Source organism: Ascochyta rabiei, chromosome 4 (assembly GCF_004011695.2).
Source record: "Ascochyta rabiei chromosome 4, complete sequence".
Taxonomy (NCBI): Eukaryota; Fungi; Ascomycota; class Dothideomycetes; order Pleosporales; family Didymellaceae; genus Ascochyta; species Ascochyta rabiei.
In genome coordinates, this window is record NC_082408.1 from 2,173,533 (window position 1) to 2,192,320 (window position 18,788).

Below are 18,788 nucleotides of genomic sequence, written 5' to 3' on the forward strand. Positions count from 1 at the left end.
TCTCATGCCCCACTTCTCTCTGACCTCGCTGTTGCCTCGACTGTGGTTGACGTAGATGCCCACATAAAGCTCGCATCTCCCTCGACTTTGACCCTCTTTTCCTCATCCAACCCTCTTCTCCTCATCCAACCCTCTTCTCCAACTCCAAACCAGCTCCTCTTCTCACCCACATCTTCTCAACATCCCAAGCACTCACAATGTCTTTCCACTACTCTGCTGAGGACATCCGCATCGAGGACGGCCACATCCTCAAGGCCCGCCTCCAGCGTGCTGACGGCGATTGGAACGACTCTGGTGAGCTCACCACCTTGAACATCTGCAGCTCTGCTAACACACATGAAGAGATCGACCTTAACAACCACATTGGCAACGACAACGGTACGTCCTCCTCTTTGAGCATGTGGCGCTCCCACTGACAGACGGAAAGGCCACTTCTACTGGGACGGCGAGAATTTTGCCGGCTCAGCGGAGGAAGTTCATTTCACCATCGAGGGCGACGGCTCCGTTCCCGTCCTCCGTGCCAACCTCGTCGACCAGGAAGGCAACCTTCAGCAGCGTGACGTCAACCTGTCCGAGCGCATCTCCAACAACAATGGCGACTTCAACTACAGCAAGTGGATGCCGTCGCTCAAGCTTGACCATGCTAACGCTCTACGCAGACTGAGTGTTGTGAACCTTATGAGTACTACGATAGTAAGGCGGCCTTGAGCCATAAGCACTGCTGCCGCTGTTCACTCTGAACACCACAACGATGAATGAAACAACGTTAAATTCCAACAGTTCCGTCTTTCCCTAGCATATTGTTGTGTGTTCTCCATGCCGTCATACCCGCACTCCACTGCTTGATGCGTCCCTGCTAGCAAAGCCTTGCAACAGTGTCAACCTAAGAGACGCTTGCATAGATCCGCTCCAACCAAGTCCGAACCCTCGACCAAGCACCCCTTTGTGCTTGAGCAAGACCTGCGCAGCAACAGCACTGACCTCAACAACTCTAAGAAGTCCCACAGCATCCCTGCCCTAACATTTAAATCAAGATTCATTGACTGTCCGCACACAGCTCTGCCCACCTCCCCAAGCATGCCGAAACGCACCAACGCTCTCCCAGATAGTAAGCGCGTGGCCAGAACAGCACTCCTTGCCATAACATCAGAGCTGGACACTGCCAAACGCCAGAGGCTGAGGGTCTGGATTTATCCACTCTTTCGGTAATTACCTTGATGCTTATAGTTGTATATAAGTAAGAACTACGTGGTGGTGGTACTGGCTTTGGATGTGTTTTGTATGTGTTTTGGATGGATTTTAGATGGATTTTAGGGGTTTGTAACGTCTCTGCTGTTGGATTTGGATGTTTTTAGTGTTTTTTTTTCTTTTCTATTCGTAGTTGTATATATAGGTAGGAAGTATATAGTAATAGCACTAGCTTTAGATAAATTTAAGAAGCTCTACAGCATTACTGCCCTGAGATCTGGATCCGTTTCTACACCCTAACGTTCGGCGTCGTGGGCACGGTTGATGGTGGTGCTGCTGCCAATCTGAATTGACGCGTTTTTATTATTATTACAAACGTCTACTCTATCGTCTGAACACAGAGGACGTGTCTATATGTAGGTGTAGCAGAAAGGTCCAGCCATGGTACTCCCGGCCTCCTCAATAGTGATGTCCCCCGGGTACGCGGCTCGCATGGTAAGCTTGTCCTGGAGCGTAGCAGCAGGCGAAGTGAGATCGGACATGAACGTGGGGCCGTACAGAGCCTTTGTGCGCTCCGCCGGCTTGAGGTTCTGCCAGATCCAGTAGATGCGATCGATGCTCGAGTGGTGGAAGAAAAAGTACGGGTCACCGGGAGAGGCCATGAAGTCGCCGCCGGGGTCGCCGCCGAGGATGAAGTGCCCCGCGGTGTGCACGCCCATGAAGTTGTTCATGAAGTTGTTGGGTGGGGGGCCGCCTTGTAGCGTTTCCCAGAAGGATTGGTAGTCGCTGCTCTTGAGGAGAGAGACGATGTCGTCGTCCTTCAACCATCCCTGGGTGGTGAAGCTCGTGATGTCGCGAGTGAGGCAGCGCGGGTTGTATCCGAGACCATAGTCGGGTTCGGTGAAGTTTAGGTTGGGGTTCAGTGGCGCGCAGTCTGAGCCTGGGAAGAGAGGCCCAAGGTTGACTTGCCATTGCTTGAATGGTCCAGAGGTCACACAGCCGCCGCCCGCGCCATGGGGAACCTTGATCAAGGGATTGGTGTTCAACGGGATTCCAGTGAATGTTTGGTTGCTGCAGCCGGGTGCGCCCTGACCGGAGATGGAGGTGTCGGAGCCGTCCAGCAGAGGAGACTTGTTCGGGTCGCTCCATCGCGAGTGGCTGTAGTAGGGCTGGTTGCCTTTGTATCCACACTCATTACGTAGAGTCTGCTCGTATGCCCATGTGAAGTATCGGTGCTTCGAAATGTCAGAAACGACACCCACATGTGTTGATGATTATGCTTACCCATGTCAGGAAGTTGCCAGTGACGTGGATGTTGAACGATTGTTGGATGTGGGTCGCAACAAAGTCATCGTAACGGTTTCTGCATCCAGGGCAGACCTCTTTTGACGTCTTTGGGGGAAGCTTTGCGAGACACTGTACTGCACTAATGTAGGCCTTCTTTTCGCTCGTTGAGAAGGTCGACCTGTTCGTCGTGAGTCAAGGTCGAAAATTACAGGATCCTCGCGGACTCACCATTCCTGTCGGACCTTTACATTGGTTGGGTTGCATTTCTTGTACTGAGCTGGTTGCTGAGTGGCTTGATACAGCTGCTGGTTGATGGCAGCACCCCCAGCCATCAGATCCTGCTTGATGCTGCCCAAGCCTGCAAGGACATTCTCAACGAGGTCGAAAGATCTCTTCTCGAATTGAGTGTCTTCTTGAGTCGGAAGGGCACTTCCTACTGCCAGTGGCAAAAGCCACGCTGCCTGGAAAACCCCTCGCATAGTAATGGATTGGTTAAGACGACAAGAAGGCTCCTACAGATATCGAGTCTGAGCTGGGGGAGAGAAGATGAGAAGAAGAGACAAGCGAATGCACCTATCGTAATTGCGGGCGTCTCGACGCCTCTTTATGCAATGTTACACGGCGGCAGCTCTCTTGAAAGCTCAGCACATGGAAGGCCTTGAAGGTAGGTTCGCCATCTGGGCCCCAGACTTACCCAGACTTAGCTTCCGAGGAATGTTTTCCATGCAAGCTAAACAGCATAATACCGGTATAGACTGATCCTACAGCTTTCTCTCGCCCCTGGACTGCATCCTGTCTCAATTGATTCCACGCCACCTGCAAATGGGCGAATGGTCGAGAAGCTTGCGCTTAGCCCAAGGTAACCTACCTGTGCCCACGGCGGAACAAATGGAACTCTGTTCCGAGCCAAGAAACGGGACAACATCCTCGAAGGAGATAGTCGATTAGAGTCTGTAGCGGTCGGTTAGAAGGAAAGATCAGGGTCTTCCGGGCCCACCTGCCTGATTGTGCCGAAGGCCCGTTCCTTCGCGCAACGTCGCTCTAGTTCTTCACCAACGACTCGTGTCCAGCGGTACTCTGGTTGCGAATCTGCATCATGATGTTTTGTTAGCATCTAGTAGACGGCCAGACAGAAGATTTGTCGCAGCAGAATTCGAGATATGCAAGCGCGGCAAACAGTTCCTTTGCTGACATGATCCTTCGAGGCTGCACAGCGGCTGGACGAAATTGCGGCTATCCCGCTCCTTGTACGAGGTGCCTGTTCCCTTCCCCAAACAGACCCAGGCTTGTTTCCGAGATGCAGCCTCTACGACTTTTCTGCGTCTTTCAATCCTTCGTCTGCTCCGGAAGACGGCACAAAGTATACTGCCTCGGGAATACCTGCAAGTCAGGCTTACGGCCTGATTCAAGCGCTCGCCTGTTCGATTCTTTGGGTTCCTGAAATCTCAGTCCTTGCCAAGTCACACTAGAATCATCCTTACGGGGATGTGAGCCGGGGAACGCTTTTCGTGTTGTAAAGACCAATACTTTTCCAACACGAGCGTTCTGCAGCCCGCGGGGATCCTACCCCTGCATCACCATCGCGACAACTGACTTGACGTCGTCTAACATGTGAAGTGGCGGCCCATTGATTCCATGCGTTCTCCTTTATGCACGGCTCGCTCTTTGTAGAAAATCGCACGGCATTTCACCTTGCCAAGTTAGCACGAATGACACTCAGACGACCCGGCATGGAGGAAGTGTTTCGAGCCGATTCCCTTCATGCAGCGGTCCCGGATGAATTCAACAGGCTCTCCAGACCGAGGAAACGGTTCAACCAGGCCGTCTTCTGCATGTGTATGTTGGAAACCGGCGGAAGCGTGCAATCAGAGCCTTTCGTTCATGATTCCCCATCTGGCACCCCGTACTTCTCCCCAGCCGTAAACACCTTTTCCCGATCCTGTTTGGATGCTCTTCGAAATTTGTAATGTGATACTTAGGCTGCAAGATCCTCAGTACCTAGAGATTGTTGGTATCGCTTCTGATCTGCGTATTTGTGAACATGGTCGTTGAACTTTTCACCCGGCAGGGCCCGGGACCTCTGCCGCCCCCGCCCCCACAAGAGTATCTGGATGAAAACCTTGCTCCAAAGATGCTAGCAGTGGACGGATGTTTTTTCGGAATGGCAGTCTTGTTTGTTCTGCTGCGCGTGTACGTGCGGGCAGTCTTGCTCAAAACATTTGGCATTGATGGTTAGTCGCAAGTCGAACGGTGGATATGATGAGTACTGACTAGATAACGCCAGATTGGATCATGGTACTTGCTGCGGTACGTCCCATGGAGAAAACCACTGCTCTGAGCATCTTGCTAATGTTTTGTTGCAGATTCTCAGCACAGCATGCTTTTCGCTGTTCGTTACGCTCACGAGGAACGGAGTAGGCCGCCATGCCGAATTCTACACCTATGTTCGCCCTGATCTTCTCACTGTCTTTTTCCAAGTCGCGTGGTGGTATGCATGGCTCGTTGTGGTAGCATACACCAGCATCAAGATATCGATTGCTTGCTTTCTGCTCCGATTGGCAAATCATCGCCGCCACTGGCGTTGGGTCCTATACACCACTATCGGTACGTCGATTTGTGCTATCATGGATCGATAATTGACATGACCAGTCCTCCTCTTGCTCTTTACGGTCGGATCGGTGCTCTCACTCATTCTTCAATGTACACCTGTAAGAGCGGCCTGGGACTTCAGTTTGCGAGCACCGTTCGGGTATGAAATGCGAGAAACCATGTAGGAATCGTGGCTGACGATTCCAGGGATGCCGTGTGCTACTCGCCGACAACGTACCGGAATACGGGTGTCTTCAACTCGGGTATGGACTGGCATCTATGTCAATGTGTTCGGTAACTGACTTACAAGCGCAGTTTTCAATCTCTTCACGGATCTTTTACTGGCCCTTCTACCTATACCTATGGTTTGGAAGCTGCAAACAAACGTAAAGACGAGGATTTCGCTGTGCGTTGTGCTGGGACTCGGATTGTTGTACGTCAAACGGTTATGCTTAGCCACGGCATCGACATTCATCGCACGGAGACTAATGAAAAGCAGCGCCTGCGCGACCGCCGTGTACAAGATTCCACTTCAATACAGATTTTTCAGCGAGAAAGACTTCTCTGGCAAGGCTGCTTGGTACTACATCTGGCAACAGTAAGGATTTTGGTTTCGGGCAAACGTATCATCTGACCATATCAAGGATTGAGATGAATGTGGGCATCATGGCTGCATGTCTCCCCACGCTCAAACCTCTCGCTGCCGAATTCTTTGGTGCGGTCAGCGCTCTGACATCTGGTGAGCGGTACGGCTCGCAATACGCCTCTCGTGGCCACTCAAAAGCACGCTCTCGACCGTATGTCTCGAATGGATACTTGAAGCAAACTGAGGGAAGTGGAACGCCATCGTACGTTTTGGAAGAGATGGATGCAAGGCGCGAAGCGGCAAGCCCCTCGAACCAAGGTCCTCTTGGTGACGGGCTAGCGTATATCGTGGGCCAGAGACGCGGAAGCAGCGCAGGGGAGAGTGATGAGAGCATTCTACGACAACACAAAGGAATCCTGAGAACGACGGAAGTGAGCATCTCGTAGAAACTATACGGAATATGGCCAAGGTATTTCAGATATTTTTGACCTGCGAGGTAGACGGGCCGATGGCTGCGATAGCGGTCATCTCGCGTCAGCCCTAGGTGCAGCCGAGTGTCAGTATCATGTACGATGTAACCCCAAATACCAGCTCTCTCGTACATATGCGCAACCATTTGAAGAGAGTAGAGCTCCTACCCGAGTCAGCGTTTCTAAGCCGCAGTTGTTCATCCATCTGTCTGGAGAACACAAACGACAGGTGCCTCGAGTAACTCGAATTAACTGAGCCTATCCTAAATGACTCGCTCCCAAATAGAAGTCCTGGACGAAAGGATTTTCGGTATGTCTCAGGCAGATTGGTGATGGGAAGCAATTATGACATTAAGATCTCCAGATCTTCGAGTGTTTCTTTGGAAGGGTCCCCACAAAGCAACGTCATGCCAAGTCAACCATCACTATTCTCCCGGCCCGACTTCCATTGACTAGCAATAAAACCATGGTCACGTCCATGACATTGGGTTGTTCTCAGCCATAATCAACCGATATGGTGATGCCGAAGTCACGTCTGGTGGTTTTGCTTGGAGGACTGGTCGCTGGACACGGTCTGCGCCGTCAAATAACCATTGATTATACAAGTGCTCCTCTCAATCTTTCGACACTGGCCAACAACTCACTATACTCAACATGGCGTCCCAGAGCACACGTTCTCCCTTCCTATGGTCAAATTGGTGACCCGTGTATGCACTATACAGATCCGAAGACCGGTCTGTTTCACGTGGGCTACCTCCACGAGGGCGCGTCCGGCGCCACGACTGGCGACCTTGTCACGTACGATGATCTGAATCTGAATTCATCACCTTTCATTCGTCCGGGCGGCATCAACGACCCGGTAGCAGTGTTCGACGGAAGTGTAATCGAACGTGGGATCAACGGGACACCAACCCTACTCTATACAAGCGTAAGCTATCTTCCAATCCAATGGACGGTGGCATATACCAAAGGCAGCGAGACACAATCCCTAGCTATTGCGACAGACGGCGGTCTGAACTTCACAAAACTGGAACACGGTCCGGTAATTCCAAGCCCGCCTTTCGCTGTGAATGTAACTGGCTTCCGCGACCCATTCGTGTTCCAAAGCCCTCAGATCGACGGCCTACTGAAGAAGGCGAATGGTACTCATTACACGATCATTTCTGGCGGAGTGCATAGCCAAGGCCCGAGTCTCTTCCTATATGCTGAATACGGCGATGAAGCCGGCAACTTCCAAACCTGGGAGTATCTCGGTCAGTGGTGGCATGAGGAAGCCAACACTACATGGACAGAGGATGGTTGGGCCGGACGCTGGGGCTTCAATTTCGAAGTCGGCAACTTTTTCGCTCTGAGCCGGGACGGCTTTGACCCCAACGGCGAGCTCTTTGTCACGCTGGGCGCAGAATGGAGTTTCGATCCCATCGTACCTCAGGTCTCTGACAACCGAGAGATGCTGTGGGTGGCCGGCACGCAATCACTGGTCAATGGCTCACTCAGGTTCGAGCCAACTATGGCTGGAAGACTGGACGCTGGGCGATCGGCATATGCTGCTGCAGGCAAGGCTGTGCTCTCGACCTCCCAAGCTAGCCAGAAAAGCGGCGCACCTGACCGCTTTCTGACTTACCTCTGGTTGACTGGAGATTTCTATGGTACGCTTGAATTTCCCAAAGCGCAACAAAACTGGACTGGATCACTCTTACTCCCGAGGGAGTTGTCTGTAGGTTACGTAAACGTCGTCGACAATGAACTCGCAAGGGAAAAGGGAGCGTGGAGAATCGAGACCGAACATGACAACGGAACGCTGACGCTAGCAACACTACATCAACAAATCGCGCGGGAGCCGCTGGCTGCGTTCAAATCCAATGCTACCAAGCTCATCACGCAGCCTGGATGCCGCAGATCATCAGGCGCTCGCTTCGATGTTAGCCCCGAGAGCAAGCACTATGTGCTCTCCACGTCCATAACCTTCCCTGCACGGGCTGACGAGATCAAAGCTGGTTTCGAGATTCTCTCCGGGGCTCACGAGACCACGCGTATCTATTACCAGTTCTCTAACGAGAGCCTTATTGTCGATCGATCCAACTCATCTGCAGCCGCAGCCACGACGCCGGGGATTAACACAGACAACGAAAGTGGGAAATTCCGCCTCTTCGATGTCCCAGACGGCAACAGTTCCACGATTGAGACTTTGCGTATCACAATTGTGGTGGATGGTGGGGTAGTGGAAGTGCATGTGAATGACCGTTTTGCGCTCAGCACCTGGATTTGGACATGGTTCGAAGACAGCAGACATATTCGATTCATCGCGGAGGGTGGCGAGGTTGAATTCAGCGAAGTGACTATATGGGAGGGCCTCGTGGACGCATGGCCGCAGCGCGCTTGATATGGTAACGCAAAACATCATGGGAACCTTAGTATCATCAGATTCGCAGTCTTTCCGGTCACCTGCAGGCCAGCATGTCCTCAACACGTTTGTACTAGCTTTGGGCTTCGAGGTTACTGTTTAGTGGTCGATGCTGAGCGCGGTATTTCTTCGATCGATCTGGGAACAAAGAAGATGCTGTCAGTTACTGCTGTCCAAATATTACAAGCGTATGAGAGAACCATGATTGAGATACGTGCTCTGCTGACTGCTTGTGAGCATCGTACATGTATCGCCGACGTGCAGCGGCGAAGCATGATAGCGTGCGGGATGTATCTTGAAGTCCTGCTTCGAGCTGATCGCAAAGCATCATCACCCTTCAACACTTTCTCTGCTGGACATCAACTTCTGGCATGAGCTTGTGTCTGTAGTATAGATGCAGATCAAGGACCGAGGCCCGGAGCTTGCGCTTTCCCCCAGACGCACGGTCTTGCGGTATCTCCGCAGTCGTCCCGTAGACCCACCCTACCCCATATTTCCATATTCTTCGCGCTTTCACACCCCTTTGTTCGGTCCAGAACGCCCATCCCGCCATTCGTGGAATAAAAACGGAACGACGGCTTCGAACCGCAACAACCCGGCAGTGCGCCTGGGCCTCCAATTTCTGCACCACTCAAAAGCATGCCGAGACGCCTTAGCGACGCTTCAACGATCTTAGCCTCCAAGATTAAGCCGGTGGCGGGCTTGGTCTAAGCTTAATGCATGGTAGTCCTGCTGACCGTATCTCAAAGGTCACCAGCGTATTGGCCCACCAGATAGCAATCATAGTTATTGAAACGCGCAGGGGAAGAACATCCTAATTCGTGGATTCGAATAGCCCGGCAAAGTGGCTTCTTCTGGCCGCGATGATTGCGACATATTCGCATGGAGCCTGTGCGCCTCAATAATTTCCCACCATGATCCAGCCGGTACAGCCGGCGCAAATCCCACATATTAGCCGTACCCCAGACGTCTTACCCCGGAGCTTCTCCAGATAGCTCTCCTTCTCCATCTTCTTTGCAGCCCCTAGCCATCCGGAAACATGGCCTCAGCAGAGAAGCAGAACATGGCTCACATTGAGCACTCGCCCAACAGCTCTACCGACAATACAGCTGGCCTTGCTGTTGCTCTCGAGGAAGGCAAAGACCCAGGCCTAAGCGACGCTCATCTTTGTTCCGACGCCGACAGTAAACGCATTCTGCGCAAGACAGACATCTACATGCTTTCGCTCCTCTGCATGGTCTACTTCCTCCAGTCAGCAGACAAAGGCATCATCGGTCTGACGGCCGTGTATGGACTCAAGACGGACGCGAAGCTCAAGGGCAATGATTACTCCAACATTGGCAACATTGGTTACTACGCGCAACTGGCAGTGCAGCCTCTTGCTGCGTGGATACTCGTCAAGGCCCGATACCGCCAGGTCCTTCCCGTCATCATTACTTGTTGGGGCATCTCTGTCGCTGGTGGTCTTGCTGGATCTAGGAACTACGCGGGCCTGCTTGCGTCTCGTTTCTTCCTTGGTGCCTTTGAGGCCGCTGTCGTCCCACTGTTCTCGGTCATCACCATTGCTTTTTACAGGCGCTCAGAGCAGCCCTTCCGTGTCGCCTGCTGGTACAGCTGCTATGGTCTCAGCACCCTGCTTAGTGCGCCCATAGTTTACGGCTTTGGTCGCATTCACTCGCACACCCTCTACCGGTACCAGATCGTATACCTCTTCTTTGGTCTCTTCACTATCGTCATCGGCCTCATCACATACTGGTGGGCACACGACAGCCCTGGGGAGGCTCGTTTCCTGTCACCCGAGGATCGACTCAAGGCTGTTGACCGACTGAAGGCCAACCAGCAGGGTATCGTTTCGCACAAGTTCAACTGGAAGCACGTCTGGGAGGCCTGGTCGGAGCCAAAGTACTGGCTGTACATGAGTATGTGTTCCATGAGAGGAAGTTATATCTATTATGCTAACTTTGTCTCTAGTCATGGTTATCGCCGTCAACGCGGGTGCTTCAGTCTCCTCAGTCTTCGGATCCATTATCCTCCAAAACCTGGCTGGCTTCACCCCTGACGAGGCTGTGCTACTTAATATGCCATTTGGTGCACTCCAATTCGTGTCCATTCTTCTCGCCTCTTGGCTGGCATACCGATTCAAACGCAAATCGCCCTTCTTGCTTGCCCTCGTTACTATTGTGATCGTTGGAGTGGCCTTGTTGGTCGCCCTGCCGAAGAACAAGGCGAACAAGGGCGGTTTGCTTGCTGGTTACTACTTGATCGCTTTCGTCTTCGCAATCAACCCTCTGCTTATCTCCTGGATGGGTGGTAACTGCGCCGGTCAGACTAAGAAGGCTATCTACTACACTTCTTTCAACGCCGGTAATTCGATCGGCAACATCATCACACCCTACATCTTCGATTCAAAGTTTGCTCCTCAATACGTACGTATCCAAAATGCCCTCGCATGTTCGCGGTATGTGGGTATGTGAATGCATAACTGACTGTGCTCCAGGTGAACGCTCTCAAGGGCATCATGATCATCTGGTGTATCTTGTGGGGTGTAGTTGTTCTTCAGATTTTGCTCATCACAAGGATGCAGAAGAAGAAGGGAGACCAACGCGAGGCAGCTGGTCTTCCTAGGGATTTCGTTGATCACTCTATGGACGACACATTCCAAGAGGCCGGTGCCGAGGTTCACGGCGAGAATGGTCTTGCCGACATGACGGACAAGGAGAACCTGTACTTCCGATATCTGTTGTAGGTGGAACAGCAGGCCAAACGCAATAATGCTTTGTAGTCTTGTAATATGTAATTAGAAGGAATTGTAAAGATCCCTGCTAGAACAATCTTACAGAGCTAATGTTACATAGATTCCCTAAAGCCACGCATGATGTCTGTTGGCTGCAGTCTGGAGGGCACGCTTGTTGTGCCGACTCCCACAACTCAACAATGGAGCTGCACATCTGTGGTCATTCCTCCCATTCCACATGCTAATAAGCCGGCTTACGACCGTCAGTTGCATTCAGGTGGACTTCGCAATCCTCAAAGCTTCTCCAAATTGACTTCTCGATCTCCACGTCCAATCAACCTCGGTTGGCATGACCTGCAATGTAGACACTCAGTTGGTAGTCTTGCTTCATGCGGTTGACCACCGCAGGATGCCGTCAGGCGCATAGTATAAGTGCAAGCGCAGATCGAATGCGCACGGCGAAACGGGATTCCTCCGCACGAAGCCTTTGGTCCATCACGGCATTCCCACAGAGTACATGCTGGAGAAATAACATTACTCGATGCTGTCCGACGCGAATCGGCTGTAGCAACGTCTGGCGGTGGATACCATACGCGCCGAGCGTCTATGTAGATGCATCACGATAACGTCCGGTAACACCAGTCCCCCACTCCTGCGCGCAGCAACCCCGCATGTTCACCGCCTCTTCTGGAATGAAGTTCAAAAGGAATCATCAATTTGTTTTGGTTACCTCAAATTCGAGAACGTCTGTGCCTCAAGACGCCCAAACACCATCTCCTCATGATGAACCCTCTTTTTCTCTCTGCTTTGCCAGTCGCGCATGCTCTGAGCTCATTGCTCGTAAACACTTCATCGGGATTTGTTCACGGCGGCATCGATGCAATCACACCCAATGTGGTACAGTTTCTCGGAATACCGTATGCCGAGCAGCCTGTCGGTGCACGACGTTGGCTACCATCGATTTCCAAGGCTCGTGACAATGAAAGAATATTCGATGCTACGCGATTTGGACCTTCATGTCCACAATACGATTCCAATAAGCCCAATACGTGGTCAGTGGATGCTCCAGAATTTAAGATTGTACCTCGAGACTACCAAGGAGAAGACTGCCTATCCGTAAACATCTGGGCACCACTGCAGGGAGATGGAGCTTGTGCACCAGGGGTTAAAGGGCTGCCGGTGATTGCCTGGATTCATGGAGGCTCTTTCCAAACCGGTGGTGCATCGACCCCATACCATATCCCGAGTCGCTGGGTTGAAAGAAGCCGAAAGCACATTGTAGTTGGGATCAAGTAAGATCACGCATACGTAATCGTGCTCGTATTGAACCTAACAATGAATCCAGCTATCGACTCAACATATTTGGATGGCCCAGTGCAGCGGGTCTAAACGCAGATGAGCAGAATCTTGGATACCTAGATCAGAGGCTTGCTGTGGAGTGGATAAGAGACAACATTGCCAACTTCGGAGGAGATCCAGACCGAATCACGCTCTGGGGACATTCCGCAGGATCGGTATCTGTTGATAGCTACAGTTTCACGTATCCGCATGATCCCATCGTGTCGGGAATGATCATGAGCTCCGGCACAGCCCAGTCAGTCGTCGACTTTCCACCGCCAAACTTCACAGCTGTTGCAGAGAACTTTCGCTGCAATGACTCCAATTCAACAGCCGAACTCGCGTGCATGCGAGGTGTGCCCTCTCGAGACATCATGGCCTATCTCAAGCAACGCCTCGACAACGGAACGACCCCCAGCATTTCGTTTACTCCGGTCACAGATAACCGCACCTCATGGGCCAATTTTACTACACGTGCGCTGTCTGGCAAGTTCATACACAAGCCCGCCATCATCGGTACCACCGTGAATGAGTGGGCACCCTTCCTGCCCTACAACCGGACTCTTGGGCCTAATCAGACTGTTGCAGACAACGGCACACTGAGAGTCTTCCTTTGCCCATCGGTCCTCACTACCCATGAGCGATATGCTGGCGGCAAAGCCACTACATTCCGGTATCTGTATGGTGGCAATTTCTCAAACATTGCACCAAGGTGGTGGGAAGGCGCATACCACTCAGCAGACCTGCCTCTAGTCTTTGGAACGCATGGTATCGCACGAAGCAACTCGACGCCGCTTGAGATTACTGTCAGTGAGCAGATGCAGGATTACTGGTTGGCTTTTGCAGAAGACCCAGTGAACGGACTGCCGGCCATGGGATGGAAAGGATATGCCGGGAACTCAAAGGGTGAAAGCGTATTGCTCGGATGGGAGGACAAAGCTGTTCAGCCCATCACGGACATTGAGTTGGAGTCTGCTTGCGATGAAGGGGTGCCCAACGGGAAGCCTAACCCTCCAGTCAGTTGAAAACATGGATGCAATGATGGGTCGAGACTGGAAAAAGCTTGTGATTCGCCGTCTTCGATCATTTGATAATAGGATGCTCCCTGGCACAGCAGTTTTCAAAGCTGAACGAGCACGTGGGTAGACTTGTCACCCGGGATGATGGCACCTGAGAATCCGAGAGATAGGTACCGTCTGTTCCTGCGCTAGCGACCCGACGACCGTAGAGTGGAATCGCGCTTGTCGCAATACCTTCCTACCGTCGATCTATCTTGCCAAGCGACGTTTCTTGCTGGCCCTTATCCTGCTTCCACATGCATGGGCAGCCAGCCAAACCTCGCGCCTTCTTCATTGAGTTAATGCTTCTGCTAGCTCAAAGCCTTCACCGTCATGTAATCATTGCTTCGTCTCATATCAAAAAGCTTGTGTTCCCAGCGACAACATGGCCAAGCGTCACTTTCAGGTTGACCTGGCGTTTGATTCAAGAGGGGGTGTTGTTCATCTGACGAAATGTTGAAGGTCCTCTGCCTCGTGGCACTCGCTGTGGGCGCGTCAGCCGTAGCTACAGTCAAGGCCCATGTCGAGCGCGACTACAACGCCAATCTCAACGTCAAACTCTCAGTGGCAAGCGGTCTTCTGGACGCTCCAACTGACGGCCGCATCGTGTTGATGTTCGCGCCGAACGGGACTGATCCCCTCAATGACACAGATGTTACGTCTTCTCCCAGCAAGATCTTCGGAAAGAACGTATATAGATTCGGTTCAAACGAGACGATCACACTCTCGGGGGGAAACAATGACACTACCCCAACTGGTGTTTTTGGCTGGCCTAACGTCAGCCTGAGCGATATCGACCCGGGTACTTACAGCGTGCAAGCGTTCCTCACCAGGTACGAGACAGTGACCCGCAGCGATGGTTCGAAAGTCAGCGTTCGGTTCCCGTGCGGTGACGGTGCGCCAGATGTCAACGGATTCGGTAGTCTGATCACACCCGCTACGGACATCGAGATCTCTGGAGGTGCGCAGACTTTTGAGCTGACCTTCAACAACATCACGAAGGCGGAGTCTTTCGCTGGTAAAGAGGTCGGCGGATGTAACCAAGGCAACTACAAAGAGACCGACAAGCTGAAGCACGTCAAGATTCGCAGCAAGAAACTGAGCAAGTTTTGGGGTCGCGACATGTACGTTGGTGCCAACGTTGTTCTGCCTGCTGGATACGACGCAAACGACACGAAGACCCGATACCCTGTCATCTACAACCAGGGTCACTGGCCAGACGATGGAGGAGCCTACAGGTACGGCGTGAACAAGACTTTCACAGCGGCCTGGGATGCAGGCGTGATTCCTGCTACCAATACAACAGCAGAGCGTCCAGCGCCCAAATTCGTCCTCGTTACGTTCCGCCACGAGGCGCCTTACTACGATGACTCGTATGCTGTAAACACAGCAAACTTGGGGCCGTACGGCGACGCCATTAATGAAGAGCTGATTCCGTACATGGAAGATGAATTCCACACCATCCGCGCACCTTATGCGCGAGTCCAGGACGGCGGAAGCACGGGCGGATGGGAAAGTATCGCCAACGTCGTGTACCGTCCGGACCTCTTTGGCGTGTGCTTCTCATCATACCCGGACTCCCTGGACTTCCACCGGCATCAGGACATTGAGCTGTACAGCGCAGCCAACGCATACCAGCGTGCCGATGGCAGTCTCGTGCCGAGCATCCGCACGTTCGAAAACGGCAGCGAAGTGATCCTGGCCACAGCCGCGCAGGAGAACCACTGGGAACTGGCCTTTGGCACGGCGTCGCGCTCATCCAACCAGTGGGATATTTGGAATGCTGTGTTTGGCGTGCAGGGCTACAACAACTACCCACTGGAGCCGTGGGACAAAGTGACTGGCGAGATCTACCCAGAGGCAGTCGACTTCTGGAAGCTGTTCGATCTCAGCGCGTACATTGTCGCCAACTTCAACTCGTCGCGCAACCTCGGCGCCGCGCTCGCCGGCCGTCTCTTCGTCTACGTCGGCACGTGGGACGACTACTTCCTCAACGAAGGCGTCATGGAGTTCCAGAAGCGCACCGATGCCGTCGGTGGCCCGGGGTGGGCTAACGTCACCATCCTGCCGGAGAAACCGCACGGGGGCAACTACCAGGCGCGTGGGATCTGGGACTACCTTGAGTTGGTCGACGGGTGGGTCAAAGACCACGCTCCCGGTGGCGCGAACCCGCTCACGGCCTCGGCGACCGCTGCATCGACGCGCGGAAACGTGTGGGACGAGGTCATCGCGAACGGCGGCCGTAAAGCAGCCATCGAGCGGCAGGCAGACCCCGAGATCCACGGCGGCAAAGCAAAGGTCGGCCAGAACGTGTCTGCGAGCGTCGGCCGCTGGGACCCCGGCGTCAAGCTCACGGCGCAGTGGGTGCTCAACAGCAAGCACACGGGCGCGTCGTTTGGCACCGCCCAGGGTGCTAACGTCACGTGTGCGCCGACTGCGACGGGCCATGTGCAGCTGCTGGTAACAGGCGAGAAGCGCAACTATGTGACCGAGACGCGGAAGAGCGCGAGGGTGCTTGTCGTGCGGTAGTGCGGCGTGGCGTTTTCCATTCGCACAAGATATATATGCAGTAGTTAGTAGATGTAGTCTCTTTGCACGTTTCGTGTTCGGGAGATCTTCTCGTGCAAACCTCCTTGGTCGCCCACTCTTCAATCGAACACTTTTTTTTCCAGCCGTTCAGAGGCATACATGATGCGAATCAGCCAGGATGTCATTGTGCAGTGAAGCATGTGCCGAACAGGATAGGACAACGCCTCTCCTCTCACGCTGGAAACCGACACAGATCTTTCTACCATGCCGCCTGCGTTGTTACGACTGAAAACAGACACCACGGGCATAGTCCATATAACGTCAGTCAAGATTTTTGCACCGCAGGAAGGAAACAGGAACATGCTGGTGCGAATCTTGCGTTGCAGCAGTCTAAGCTCGCGACCAGTCCAGGGACCCGTGGAAAGCGGAATGTGTGCATCAGAAGAGGCAGTATTGGATTGGGGGCAATTCAATGTGTTGGATGGTGAACTACTCGTGGTCCACTCCAGGAACCCCACGCACGTACCGGGTGGTGCTGACATAGTCCTTGCCGGGCCCCTTGACATCGTATCTCGCTTCCCACCAAGGCTCCCCCTCGCGACCTGCCATGCCGTCGGAGAAGCGCCAGCTAGCGGCGTAGAGATCGGCTCCGCAGAGATGCTGGTCCCTGTTCTTCGCCACCAGTACGTCCTCACTCTCACCCTCCGCGTTCAGATCACCCATCTCGACGAACAACCCGCCCACACCCTCGCCGCTCGGCCCTACGTCCTGGCGCCCCGCCGCGTCGTCGAAGAACCTGACTACAATGCGCGGCGCACCCCCCTCGTCTGGGGTGAGGAGCTCGTACACGTACTTTCTGCGCGCGGAGAGCTGCAGTCCGGTGGTGGTGGTGAAGGTGCCGGATTCGGCGTACAGCAGCGTGGTTGGCTGCGGTGTCGCGGTGAAGGATGCGTGGCCGGTGACGGTCCCTGAGGGGTGTGTGGGGCGCGCAGAAGTGAGGGTGCGGGTGAACGACCAGGTGTGCGCTGCGAGGGTGATGAAGAGGGAGGGAATGGGGTGCGTGGTAGCGGTGCTGGGAATGCTGGGGCGGCTGCTGGGTGTTGGGGGGAGGAGGTTCCAGTTTGAATCGTATCTTGATGGGTCTTTGAGGGTAGGGAGAGGTGACTTGGACGTCTCGCTGGACATCAGTACGCTGTTTACGCTTTGCAGCGTTGCGCGGCTCGGATTGAGTGCTGGGTTGCTGGTCGTGATCCAGCTAAGCCGTTGCTTGATTAGTGTCTTGTCGATATTCCGGACTTGTCTCGAGTCTATCGTGCCATCTTCGTTGACGTACAAACACAAGTAGGCGAGCGCTGTCCCAACGGACAGATCTTTACCTGTTGGGCAGCAGACCAGTATTCGTTTGCTTGCAAGGTTGCTCATCGACGCGAGCGAGCGCAAGGCAGGCAGCTGGGTGCGTAGGTCTCGCGATCCCAGTTTGCCGTTCTGGCAGGCGAGGTGCAAGTACGCTCCCACTCCTGCATCGTTCAAAATATTGTGTGGCAGAGGCTCGGGTGTACAGCTCACTACCATATCAAATGATGTGAGGTCGACATTCTGGCTCGAAGACACATAAAAACCATGTGTCGGTTTGATCAGAGTCGAGACTGCATCAGTGCCACGATCCTGGCCGACCAACTCTGCAATCTTTGCTGGAAGATCTTCCTCATTCGTTTGGACGAGTTCGTTCTTGTTGGTCCAGAACAGTGGCGGAGTGAGCCCATGGGACCATGCTTCGTGATCGTCTGCAGCGCCCTGGATGTAGCCACCTTCCGACGCTTCAGCGCCTTGAACGCGACGAGAAGCAGTACAGAGAATCACCGGATGGAAGTCTGGGAAGTCTGGCGCAGTGTGGGGAAGTGTCGAGGCCTGTGTCACCCACATCGGACGGAGAGGCTTTCTAAGTTTGGACTGAAGCGCTTGAACATCGGGCTTACAGATGTCCTGGAGCTACCGTCAGCTAAGTGTTTTCCTTTTAACCTACTACAGTCGTAAGCGTACCAGAAACTGCTGCACGAACCCATTGACTCTACGCTCCATCTGTGTGTGCTCGCTTTCAGACACAGCCGTCGGAGGCGTGAAGAGATCCAGCTCATACTCACTGTTCCTAAAAACTGCCCTATTGATAACGCAGCACCAGAGCGGGACTGTCTTGCTGAGAGCATCAGGCATGCTCTTTCCCCTCCTCGTCGAATCCACAATCACACAGCCTCCGTGCTGGCTGACCACGTCCAGGAGCTGCAGATTCAGCCTTCGTAGACTAAACGCCCACTCGCCCATGTGGCCATCCGTGCTCTTGAAGTACACGCTTGCGGTCTTCAGGTCTAAAGGGATGTACCAGCTGCCACAGCGCTCGTTGGCGACGAGGGGCAAGTCATACGAGGCGGCCACGCGGGTGACAAACTTGCTGTCGTTTGTGATGGAATTGAGCCGGTTGGTAATGGACAGGGCGGAGCGTTTGAGGGAAGAAAGGGTAGTGGAGAAGTTTGGGGTGTTTGACAGGTGTGGGAAGATGATGTCTGCCTGCTGCAGCGGTTGAGCCATGGCTTTCTTCGAGTTTGGACGA

At 53.4% G+C, this 18,788-nt stretch overlaps 7 protein-coding genes across 7 annotated transcripts, besides 1 other annotated feature; 5 read left to right on the top strand and 2 right to left on the bottom strand.

The window, feature by feature from the left end:
* Window positions 1-197: 197 nt before the first annotated feature.
* EKO05_0003177 (uncharacterized protein) lies at window positions 198-708 on the top strand (the record flags this gene model as incomplete). The annotated part of the gene is made up of 3 exons (XM_059636109.1): window positions 198-294; window positions 343-378; window positions 428-708. The coding sequence occupies 3 exons, from the start codon at window positions 198-200 to the stop codon at window positions 706-708; spliced, it is 414 nt and encodes a 137-aa protein (XP_059492092.1).
* Window positions 709-1,052: 344 nt separating this feature from the next.
* Window positions 1,053-1,178: a dispersed repeat.
* Window positions 1,179-1,598: 420 nt separating this feature from the next.
* On the bottom strand, window positions 1,599-2,954 carry EKO05_0003178 (Tyrosinase; the record flags this gene model as incomplete). The annotated part of the gene is made up of 3 exons (XM_038938172.1): window positions 1,599-2,423; window positions 2,473-2,653; window positions 2,704-2,954. 3 exons carry the CDS (start codon window positions 2,952-2,954, stop codon window positions 1,599-1,601), a joined length of 1,257 nt encoding a protein of 418 aa, XP_038801735.1.
* Window positions 2,955-6,634: 3,680 nt separating this feature from the next.
* Window positions 6,635-8,503, top strand: EKO05_0003179 (Beta-fructofuranosidase; the record flags this gene model as incomplete). The annotated part of the gene is made up of 1 exon (XM_038945230.1): window positions 6,635-8,503. The coding sequence occupies one exon, from the start codon at window positions 6,635-6,637 to the stop codon at window positions 8,501-8,503; it is 1,869 nt and encodes a 622-aa protein (XP_038801737.1).
* Window positions 8,504-9,563: 1,060 nt separating this feature from the next.
* On the top strand, window positions 9,564-11,270 carry EKO05_0003180 (uncharacterized protein; the record flags this gene model as incomplete). Its single annotated transcript, XM_038937839.1, has 3 exons — window positions 9,564-10,443; window positions 10,496-10,950; window positions 11,022-11,270. The coding sequence occupies 3 exons, from the start codon at window positions 9,564-9,566 to the stop codon at window positions 11,268-11,270; spliced, it is 1,584 nt and encodes a 527-aa protein (XP_038801738.1).
* Window positions 11,271-12,826: 1,556 nt separating this feature from the next.
* EKO05_0003181 (uncharacterized protein) lies at window positions 12,827-13,621 on the top strand (the record flags this gene model as incomplete). Its single annotated transcript, XM_038938022.2, has 1 exon — window positions 12,827-13,621. One exon carries the CDS (start codon window positions 12,827-12,829, stop codon window positions 13,619-13,621), a length of 795 nt encoding a protein of 264 aa, XP_038801739.2.
* Window positions 13,622-14,107: 486 nt separating this feature from the next.
* EKO05_0003182 (uncharacterized protein) lies at window positions 14,108-16,183 on the top strand (the record flags this gene model as incomplete). Its single annotated transcript, XM_038945231.1, has 1 exon — window positions 14,108-16,183. One exon carries the CDS (start codon window positions 14,108-14,110, stop codon window positions 16,181-16,183), a length of 2,076 nt encoding a protein of 691 aa, XP_038801740.1.
* Window positions 16,184-16,672: 489 nt separating this feature from the next.
* EKO05_0003183 (tRNA A64-2'-O-ribosylphosphate transferase) lies at window positions 16,673-18,766 on the bottom strand (the record flags this gene model as incomplete). Its single annotated transcript, XM_038937784.1, has 2 exons — window positions 16,673-18,166; window positions 18,224-18,766. 2 exons carry the CDS (start codon window positions 18,764-18,766, stop codon window positions 16,673-16,675), a joined length of 2,037 nt encoding a protein of 678 aa, XP_038801741.1.
* Between the last annotated feature and the right edge of the window lie 22 nt (window positions 18,767-18,788).